General features: G+C 45.6%; 2 protein-coding genes and 1 long non-coding RNA gene across 5 annotated transcripts in view; 1 reads left to right on the forward strand and 2 right to left on the reverse strand.

Annotated features, from left to right (window-relative positions):
* Window positions 1-554: 554 nt before the first annotated feature.
* rrp36 (ribosomal RNA processing 36) lies at window positions 555-5597 on the reverse strand. Its single transcript, XM_051381330.1, has 8 exons — window positions 5491-5597; window positions 2293-2755; window positions 2077-2209; window positions 1932-1998; window positions 1745-1849; window positions 1552-1629; window positions 1341-1458; window positions 555-1159 (listed from the first exon to the last, which is right to left on the reverse strand). The coding sequence occupies exons 2-8, from the start codon at window positions 2726-2728 to the stop codon at window positions 1008-1010; spliced, it is 1089 nt and encodes a 362-aa protein (XP_051237290.1). The 5' UTR covers window positions 2729-2755; window positions 5491-5597; the 3' UTR covers window positions 555-1007.
* A 1649-nt stretch (window positions 5598-7246) lies between these two features.
* LOC127352735 (uncharacterized) lies at window positions 7247-8390 on the reverse strand. Of its 3 annotated transcripts, none has more exons than XR_007881171.1 (3): window positions 8103-8390; window positions 7843-7922; window positions 7247-7782 (listed from the first exon to the last, which is right to left on the reverse strand). It is a non-coding gene; the product is annotated as an uncharacterized LOC127352735 (long non-coding RNA). The 3 variants fall into 3 exon arrangements; XR_007881170.1 differs by having other exon boundaries at window positions 7843-7942; XR_007881169.1 differs by having other exon boundaries at window positions 7843-7962.
* Window positions 7378-11282, forward strand: part of LOC127352678 (apoptosis-stimulating of p53 protein 2) — a 22869-nt gene continuing 18964 nt past the window's right edge. The window contains exon 1 of the mRNA XM_051381262.1: window positions 7378-7748. Within this exon, the coding sequence (XP_051237222.1) occupies window positions 7713-7748 (36 nt within the window). The 5' untranslated portion in view covers window positions 7378-7712. The remainder of the gene's footprint in view (window positions 7749-11282) is intronic.

Here is an 11282-nt window from a genome sequence, read left to right on the forward strand (position 1 = left end):
TATTGATTCCTGATCGATTTTCTGTTTGGAAAAAACATATTTCTACACATTTTCAACCTCAACGCGGCATGACATAACAAACATGACAGCATTGATAGAATAAGCTCGGTAGCACACGAATCAGATCGGACCATTTGGAACCGGTTCTCGATTCCCATCTTCTCTCTGTGAGACAAACTCGTGTTTCTCCGTAAACTGTGAGTAACTCAAGAAGACGCAGCTCAATGCAACTTCAACGCCGTCTTAGTGTTACTGCGGGATTCCAAACTGTTTGCAGTGAATTCAGTGACAGATTCCAAACATTTAGAAAGAATTTCAGTGTTTTTCTTAATAAATCTGACAGCAACATCTCAAGAGTGAGGAATAAAGCTGCAGATTAACACTAACTTGCTCTGCATTGTGGGTAATATAGCTCTGACGAGCCGACTCAAGTAAAGTAGAAAGAGTTTGGAAACATTCAGAGCTTTCCGCTCACTGAGGGATTATATTGTTTACCTCATTATTTGACACTTTGGCCTCATTTAATATCAGTGTGACATTAAACACACGACGGAAACTGAATAAAAGGTTTATTAAAAACATAAATCAGTGTTTCTGAAGAGGTTTCCTGTACAGACGGACATTAATTAACCTGCAAGGAAACAGCGACCGTCAGTCTTTCCTCCAGACCACATTTACATTATCTTCACACACAGCAGGTCTCACTGACGGTGTGTTCATGGACTCTCCTACATTTCATTTGCTGAAACAAGTTCCAGTCTTACGTGAGGACAACTGAGCGAACGCCGTCCCTCCTGGAGAAAAGGCTGTAAGCAGCTCTTGAGGTGAGATTCTTCGTCCTGTTAAACAACCAACACTCGAACCACAATGATGCTTCAGAACATTTCAATGTCGGGATCCGAGCATCAGCGAACACACCACAGATGAAGTCAGTCCTTCATCCAGCTTCATAAAGTCAAACAGCTCCACCAGCAGGCTGAGGCGGGTCAGTGTGGCCCCTGAACGCCTCACGCAGCCTTCTGGTTCTGCAGCTGTTTGGGCAGCTTCCTGCGGTCCTTCCCGGCGTTCCTCTTCCTCTTCTTGCTCAGGAAGTTCTCCAGTTTCCCGCTCTTCTTCAGCTCCTGGTATTTCTCAGCCAGCTGCAGCTTCTTCTTGTCGGCTGCGAAACAACAACGAAGGAGAGTTAGAATCACAATCGACACGCAGATAGACAGGCGGTCTGAGGGGACAGACAGACAGGCAGGCGGTCTGAGCGGACAGACAGACAGGCGGTCTGAGGGGACAGACAGACAGGCAGGCGGTCTGAGGGGACAGACAGACAGGCAGGCGGTCGGACTTACAGCTCTTGAGGAAGAACGGTCGTGCCCCCTGATTGGCTAGCTCCCTCTGCTGCCTCTTGAACTGCAGCTCTCTCTCTCTCTGCTGCTCTCGGTTCTTCCTCGCTCGCTCCTGGTTCTCCTGCAAGAGGTCAAAGTTCACACATTTAAAACTTTCACCGTCGTCGGACCTCGACCGGAGCGTCCCAGGAGGTGTCGGTTATATCGGACTCACCATCCTCTTCAGCAGGAACTGCAGCTTCTCCTTCCTCTCGTTGCCCTTCTTCGTCTTCTTCAGCTGCTTCTGGACGACCTGCAGACAAACAGAACATCTTCAGTCCAAAGAGAACCGCTCCCACCACAGCGTCCAGTTCTTACAGGAAGCTGAGAGGTTCAGGTTCTGGGTGTAACCCGTCCCCCCCCCTCACCTCTTTCTCTCTCTGTCTGATGTCGTCGATGAACTTGTACGTCTTCTCGAAGATCTCGGGTTTGTATTCTCCGGACAGGTCGTCAAATCGAGGATCTCTCAGCGTCTGAGTGAGCAAAGCAGAGTCACTGACAACTATCTGGATCAGAACCCGGACTCGCTGGGATCCGCGGGTCTCGTTCACTCACCGGTTTCCTGACGGCGACGACCTGACGGAGGAACGGCGCCGGTCTCTTGGCAGAAATCTCCATGGGCCTGAAAGAGACAAACAACAGGCTGTAAACGCCGACGGCGAGCGGAGGTCGTCTGCGGTTACAGGCCGAGACCGCCCACCTGTTCTTGTTCAGGCGTTTCTTCCTGCGCGCCCCGCCGCTCTTCCCGCCGCCGTACGCCACCTCGTTGTACACTTTGGTTCCCACTTTGTTCTGCAGCTTCAGGATCTCCTCGAAGGACATGTTGGAGAGTTCTGGCGAGGAAGGACAGAGAGGGACGTAAAGATGGCCGACGACAGCGGAGCTCGGCTGATAAAGACGTTTAAAGACAACTCACCGCTTTTAATGTCTTCTCTTGTCTGGATCTCCCCGCTACACCCAGCCTCCTGTGGCTCTTCATCATCATCATCATCATCATCGTCGTCAGAGGCTGCACTGACTCCATCCTCCTCCTCCTCTTCACCACCATCCTCCTCCTCCTCGCCAGCATCTGATCCCTCCTCGTCTTCCTCACCACCATCAGAACCGTCCTCGTCATCGTCACTGCAGTCTTCCTCGTGGTACTGCTCTCCCTCCTCCACTCCTCCTCTCTCAGTCAGCAGGGCGAAGTTCTTCTCCACGTCAGAGTCTTCGTCGTCGCTGCTGCTCGCCGCCGCCATGTGTTTCTTCTTCATGGCCGCCAGCTCCGTCCGCTGCTTCCCTTTCCCCGTCATGTCGGCGGTTGTGGAGGATTCGGACGGCAGCTCCGTCCGCTGCTTCCCTTTCCCCGTCATGTCGGCGGTTGTGGAGGATTCGGACGGCTGTGGGGACGAAGGAGGAGCCGTTAACCCTCAACGCTCGTAAAACCTAAGAACAAACACTTGTGATGACTCAAACGCTGCAGTTAGAGGAGACAGACAGACAGACAGTGCACACAGTGTGGAGTTTCTGCCACCAGAGGGCGCTCACATCCAATCAATAAGAAAATATAAAGTGTGATGAGGAGGTGAAGCAGCGTGGGATCATGGGAGTTGTTGTCTTCACCACCATTGGCGTCATTGCAGTCAGCTTCTCCCGGTTAGGATTCCTTCAGTGTTCATGGTTCAGGAGGTTTCTACCGGGAGCCCAATGATCCACAGAGGTCTCCTCCTCTCCAACACAAACAGACCCGCTGATAACACTAAACAACTAATAAAGTCCCAAAAAAAAACCACCTTAAACACACTGAATAAAGCAGTTCCACCTTAACAATCACTGAATAGAGCAGTTCCACCTTAAACACACTGAATAAAGCAGTTCCACCTTAAACACACTGAATAGAGCAGTTCCACCTTAACAATCACTGCTTCTCCCACGCTGTTGGACAGACAGAGGACGTCCCGGAGGGGCTGCGAGCCGAGCTGCTGCTAACGTTAGCTCAGCTTGTGATCCAGCATTGTAGCATACAGAGTCAGAGTGAACTTTAGTCAGTCTGACGTTGGGAGGGAAGGAACATCCAGACCCTGTAGTAGCCACCGTTAGTGGTTGATACGAGCAGGTTTCACATTTTTAAGGTGAAGGAATATTAATTCAAGAGTTGTTATTTCTTTAAAACGACAAGGAAAGTCTTTGGTTGGGTAAAACTCTAGTGTTCAGACATTTTAATGGGAAACCCTATTGCTTTAAGGATGTATATGATAATGAATAACTAGTTCTGGGACAGCTGTGTGTATATGTGCAGTATATATGTACAGTAAATACATACAGTATATATACAGTATGGCCACAGCTTCGGTCACATTCAGAGCTTCTGATGTGTTCCAGTATCACTTACAGGTTGATCGTGGTTTAACCCAGACTGAGGTTCTCTGGTCTCCTCCAGGTCACCACTGTCATCAGTCTCAGGTTCTGAGGACTGCGCCGTCTCTTTGTGAGAATCTGGATTTAAGTTTAAAGTGTCTGTCCCTCCGCTCTCTTCATTCTGGCTCTGATGAAGCTGTGAGGACTGAGGTTTCTCTTCATCCTCGTCGTCAGTCTTCAGAGGGACCGGATCCCTATCGGCCTCCTCCGGCCCTCGAAGCCGCTCTCCCCCCCCGGCCCAGAGATCCTGCTGTTCCTCTTCACTGTGTGGCAGCTCTGGTGGTCCACTTCCAGTCTGGGTCTCCTGGACCCGACTGGGGCTCCACTGCTGCTGCTCAGGGGGATCCCGTCCTCTGCTCCCCAACAGATGCTGGATGTCTGGAGAATAAAGAAAGACAGACAATTTACAAAACTGTGATTCATTCCTCAGAGGCCACCAGACTCCCTTGAAAAATCTGTCATTTTACCGCACAGAATAGACGAGTTTCTGGTCTACGAGCCGCCTCGGTCTGCACCAGGCAACGTCAGTTTGGATCAGAAGAACTTATTAAAACACCAAAGTCACAGGAAAACAGAAACAAACTGACTGACGGAGGCAGCAGTGAACCTGGGGCTCCTGTACTCTGTGAGGCTAAATGACTGCTTTTCTTAATGGAGTCTGGTGGAGCGATAAAGGGAGCTAAAGTGGTGGAAACATCCAAAGTGTTCACGTAAACTTTTCTATTAAAAAGCATTTCATAAATAAATAGATCCATAAAGTGTTTGTGACTGATAATCAATGTGTAACAAACTGAACACACCTGCTCTGTGTAAGCAGACTCTGGGGTTGAGCGCAGCGTCCAGTAGTGTCAGTCTGTGTTGTTGTTGTTGTTGTTGTTGTTGCTGTAGCGTCAGTCTGTGGTGTTGTTGTTGTTGTTGTTGTTGTTGTTCCTGTAGTGTCAGTCTGTGGGTTGTTGTTGTTGTTGTTGTTGTTGTTGTTGTTGCTGTAGCGTCCTCTCACACAGCTCCAGGATCTCCTCAGCAGCAGCACTCAGGCGCTGGCTGATGAACACTCGCAGTGATTGGACCGTACACATCTTCTCCCTCCAGAGTCACTGCTATGCCCCGCCCCCTTTGTAGTCTGCGCTCCAATCACAGTTGAGCTTCCTCCTTCCCTGTACGTCACTGTTGTGTTGACGTTATATATATACGTCATTACCGACTGATGACGAGCAGTTAGTTAGTTTTAGGTACCATTAATGACGTCAGATGATCTTTTACACATAATTCACAATCTTAGCATATAGCATATAGCTTATCTAAAGTCACCGTTATTGAACGAAGAAGAACGGTGACGTCTTTAAATGTGTTGTTTACTTTAACAATGAACACAAACAACTTATTTTAACAACAACAGGAGAAAAAACAAATACAACAACAATATCACAAACTTATAAAAGTGACAGAGGTTAAGTTATTGGAGGTTTACAAACACAAATATAACATTATAAACACTTTGTTTATCATTATTTATTTTAATTTAATTCAGTTTAACGTCACGTCCTCCTCGAGCGTCCAGGAAGCTACTATCAGGAGCTAACGAGGAGCTAACGGGGAGCTAACGAGGAGCTAACGGGGAGCTAACGGGGAGCTAACGGGGAGCTAACTTTAGCTAACACGTCCTCGTTCATTACCGACTGACTCTCCGGTGTCCGCGCGCACAGGAACCGGTATTTACCTGTCGTTAAGGTGAGATTAAAGTCCTGTTGTTGTCCACGTGCGTCCGCGGCTGCTGAGAGCGTCACTGCGGTATGATTCAAATCGCTTCCGGTTTCAAAATAAAGGTCTCAGTAGTTTCTTCACCGGTTTTGGACGAGTTGAAGGAGAAAGCGTGCCGTCGGTTTAACCACACAGGTTTGAGACCGGCGTCTGCTGTGGTGTATTGTTGTCCTGCGTCCAGTTAGGCAATGTGTGTGACCCAAGGGTTCTAATCCTACTCTTATTTTGAAGGTACACATACTAACTTCCTGTTTTAGCGGAAGTTCTAATGTTTTTATTCCCTCTTTATCACAATAACGATTATTTACATGTTTACAAACTGAAAACAAATAAACGAGTTCAGTCAAAGAAAAAGGGAATAAATAAAAATAATAATAAAATACAGGAAGTGCTGAAGGTTAGCTTTACACAACAACGTCTCTGTCATGCGCAGTGCGGCCCTCTTTTTATTTTGAAATGATTATTTATTTATTATCTTCTCCAATAAATATATTTCTTTATTTAGTTGTTGTTGTGTTTGCTCTCTGACTTTGTTTACTGTTTACAGAGGTAGACCTACTGGTACAGTAGATTCAATCTGAAATATATAATTATTGATCATATTAGTGCCGATCAGTTCATCTCTTAATAGGATTCTTTTTCTGACAGACTGAGTGTTTTCCTGTCCCTGATGTTGGGCCGTTGTTCTGTCAGACTTTAGACAAAAAGATGTATTGTTATTATTATTATTATTATTGTTGTTGTTATTATTATTATATATATAATAATATTTTAATAATATATTGGATTAATAATGTCAGATGTGTGCCAGTAGAGGTCGCTGTTAGCACAGGAACTGAGATACAGTGATTCACATTGTGCTCCTTCACTTCATTCGTTCATTAATAATACTAATAAATACTAATAAATAATAATAAGACTCCGGATTCAGGTTTAATTTGTATGTATGATTCAATATCTGATTGTACAAATACATCACAAACATTACTGTGGCACATTAGTGAAGCATTAAAGCTCCTATTGGAAACTATTATTAATATTAATGGTTTTATTTTGAAATCTTTAGACATTTGTCTAAATTCAGTCTTTTTTTATTGAATTTAATCACATAATAATCTAATAATTAATGTTCAATGTGATCAACAAACCGGAGTCTTTGTCCCTTTTGTCTTTCTGTTTACCACACACACACACACACACACACACACACACACACACACACACACACACACACACACACACACACACACACACACACACACACACACACACACACACACACACACACACACACACACACACACACACACACACACACACACTCACACACACACACACACACACACACACACACACACACACACACACACACACACACACACACACACACACACACACACACACACACACACACACACACACACACACACACACACACACTCACACACACACACACACACACACACACTCACACTCACACACACACACACACACACACACACACACACACACACACACACACACACACTCACACACACACACACACACACTCACACACACACACACACACTCACACTCACACACACACACACACACACACACACACACACACACACACACACACACACACACACAGGAGAAAGGAGGAGGAGTTTATTCCGGTTGCCAGGAGATCCGGTGAGGAGCTCCGTCAAATTGGATTTATTAAAACCGGAACATGAATAAACTGTCCTTCAAAATAAAATGAAATATAAACCTTAAAGAGAAAAGACAGTGGGCAAACGGGGCCTTTATTCTGAAAGGTCGCAGCGGAAGCGGAGCTGCGGCCGGTGACCGGCAGTGAACGGTGAACGGTCCGGATCCAAACACGCTCTCAGTCAGTCGGTCGGTCGGTCGGAGGATTAACGCTCAGCAGGAGGAGGAAGAGGAGGAAGAGGAGGAGAGCTGCTCCACCTTCATCGGAACTACCTGCTTCATCTCCCGCTGCCTCCAACCCCTCCTCATCATCCCCCATTCCCCCAGAGAGAGAGAGAGAGAGAGAGGCCCGCTGGTCCACGGCAACAGGTCGAGCAGGATCCGGATAATAACCACTGTTAATAACAATAATAACAATAACAACAACAATAACAACAACAACAACAATAAACCGGGTGATGAGCAGCGGACTCTCAGCAGCAGCGGATGGTCGACAGAGAGGAAACTGCCAGCATGATGCCGGTGAGTGCTTCATTCTGCCCCTACACATTATTACCTCCGTACAGGGGCAGTTACCTCCATACAGGGGCAGTTACCTCCATACAGGGGCAGTTACCTCCATACAGGGGCAGTTACCTCCGTACAGGGGCAGTTACCTCCATACAGGGGCAGTTACCTCCATACAGGGGCAGTTACCTCCATACAGGGGCAGTTACCTCCATACAGGGGCAGTTACCTCCATACAGGGCAGTTACCTCAGTACAGGGGCAGTTACCTCCGTACAGGGGCAGTTACCTGTCATACAGGGGCAGTTACCTCCATACAGGGGCAGTTACCTCCATACAGGGGCAGTTACCTCCGTACAGGGGCAGTTACCTCCGTACAGGGGCAGTTACCTGTCATACAGGGGCAGTTACCTCCGTACAGGGGCAGTAACCTCCATACAGGGGCAGTTACCTCCATACAGGAGCAGTTACCTCAGTACAGGGGCAGTTACCTCCGTACAGGGGCAGTTAACTCCATACAGGGGCAGTTACCTCCATACAGGGGCAGTTACCTGCACACAGGGGCAGTTACCTCCGTACAGGGGCAGTTACCTGTCATACAGGGGCAGTTACCACCGTACAGGGGCAGTTACCTCCATACAGGGGCAGTTACCTCCATACAGGGGCAGTTACCTCCATACAGGGACAGTTACCTGTCATACAGGGGCAGTTACCTCCATACAGGGGCAGTTACCTCCGTACAGGGGCAGTTACCTCTGTACAGGGGCAGTTACCTCCGTACAGGGGCAGTTACCTGTCATACAGGGGCAGTTACCTCCATACAGGGGCAGTTACCTGTCATACAGGGGCAGTTACCTCCGTACAGGGGCAGTTACCTCCGTACAGGGGCAGTTACCTGTCATACAGGGGCAGTTACCTCCGTACAGGGGCAGTTACCTCCGTACAGGGGCAGTTACCACCGTACAGGGGCAGTTACCTCCGTACAGGGGCAGTTACCTCCGTACAGGGGCAGTTACCACCGTACAGGGGCAGTTACCTCCATACAGGGGCAGTTACCTGCATACAGGGGCAGTTACCTCCATACAGGGGCAGTTAAGAACAACTGCCCCTCATTATACGTGGTACTAACAGTCATTAGGGAGATGTTAATGACGTCTACCTGCTGGAGTTCAGCTCATTTATAGAATCATTTAAATTAAAAAGGTAATATTAGTAACAGCTAACAGCTTCAGTATTATATCCTCTAATGTTTGTCTTTTTAATGTTTAAATATATTTACAGTGTAAAACAATGAGCTATAAATACAGATAATCTACATTTACAGCAGAGTGCTGTTATTATTGGATTGTTATTATTTTAATATTATATATATAATAACAGTATTAAACTGATTAAATAAACAGTAATTTTATGATTATTTATGTTATTTTAAATTCACAGGTTATTTTTGATATATTTCCACGTATTAAAAAAGAAAAATAAACAGGATAACCCCGTAAACGTACTGATTGTTTTTACAGTGATTGTGATAATTGTGTATAATAGATTACATTAACTGGAACATAATGTGACAGCATTATAGAACGGATCCCTACAGAGACACACCTTTCTATCACCTCTCTCTCCACCAGACTCCAGAGACACAAACACTCATTGTACCTCCACAGCACTAACTCCTCTATATCTTTATCTTTAATGTTCTAAACCTTCATAACCTTCATTTAGAACAGGGAAATATCTGAGACAGGAAACGGTCTTCACCCTAACCCATGGACTCAAGATTCAAGAAGCTTTATTTACCCTGAGGGAAATTACTGTGCAACAGTTTCAATACAAAGGTGGTAAAGTAAAGTACTACAGGGTTAGAGTAAAAATAAGCTACCATAAAATTAAATTAAATAAGATTAAATTAAAATAAAGGCCAACATAAAATAAATCAAACAATAACTAAATGCAACAGAATGTAAGCACTTACAGGTAACATAAGTAGAAAAGAAGAAAACAAGTGACTAAATGTGACAAAATGCAACAATAATTGCAGTTAAACGTAGATACAGTTTATACAATATACAACAATACGCACCGTGCAGTTTAGCAGCATAAACTGAAATAAAATAAGTACAAACTAAATAAGTGATAAGGAGCGATAGATAAAGTGGTAACAGTGGTCACTGTGGTTTATACGGTTCTGGTTCTTCCTCGCCACACTTTGATTAAGGTGTTTGGTTCTGGTGGATCAGAGTGACGTCCCGCTCTCTGTCCTTCACATAAATATAGATATATAGATATAAATATAGATATATAGATATAAATATATAGATATAAATATAGATATATAGATATAAATATAGATATCGATATATAGATTCATGTTTTAGAGGGGTTTTAATATTATTGCATTAGGGACTATTTTACACCGGCGCATTAATGCACATCTGGTGCTCTAGTAGTAAGTATTTGGGGCAGTAGTACTTGGGGCAGCGGTATTTGGGGCAGCGGTACTTGGGGCAGTAGTACTTGGGGGAGTAGTACTTGGGGCAGTAGTATTTGGGGGAGTAGTATTTGGGGGAGTAGTATTTGGGGCAGCAGTACTTGGGGCAGGCTAACCCTAACCCTTTTAATAGTTGTTGAACCCAGTGGAGCTTCATCAGAGGAAGAAGATACACAACCTGTTAGTGGATGCGTTCGCTGTCGGAGTCTGAATGGGATTTGTTGCCAGTAAGAAAAATGTAGAATCTCCTCAGGCTGATCCTTTAAGCCCCGACCGCAGTCACGGAGGGCAGCGAGCAGCCAAACACTGGAAGGGGAAGACAGAAGGAAGTCAGTCGACTGTGAAACATCTTAAAGTCCGACCTGGTGATGTTCAGCGTTAAAATACCCCAGATTTCCTGACAAACACTTGACATAAAGGTTTCTGTCAGTCAGTGAATCTACAGCTCGTGGTTGCATCGCCACAACACTGCAGTAAAGCTGTGGGTTAACCAGCGTAACTGTTCCCTTCAGGGACCTTTTACTATCATTAAACTGACTCAGTGACATATTTTATGGATATTTCATATTATATAAAACAGTGAACTCAGTAACTGCAGGAAGTTTGTGTTTAGGGAACTTTTTCTACAATTCTCTGTCTGTATTCTGTATGAATGCAACCCGAACTGTGAGATCTGTTTGTATTCATCGCAGTCGCTGTAACATCAGTTTACACAATTAATCAAATATTAATCTTAACTGTGTACTCCGCTCATAAAAAAACTGCTGCATTACATTAAATCAGGCGCTTCCTAAATGCTCAGCCAGGTGATGAAGATATTTTGGCCCCCTAGTGGCAGGGATGACCGACTGTACCTTTAAATGTAAATGAGAGTGAATGTGAGCGAGTGGTTTTCAGTCGTTGTTCCCCTTCGACGCTCAGCGATAATGGAGACGAGAACTTGGCGAGAAGGAGGAAGGTCCGTTTGAGGAACCAGTGAGCTGAACTTCTCTTTACCTCATTGTTATTCAAACGGCGTGCAGCGACCATGAGACGGCCGCCGTGTGCGAGCTAAGGCTG

The sequence above is a fragment of the Dicentrarchus labrax genome, unplaced genomic scaffold (assembly GCF_905237075.1).
Source record: "Dicentrarchus labrax unplaced genomic scaffold, dlabrax2021, whole genome shotgun sequence".
NCBI classification, from domain to species: domain Eukaryota; kingdom Metazoa; phylum Chordata; class Actinopteri; family Moronidae; genus Dicentrarchus; species Dicentrarchus labrax.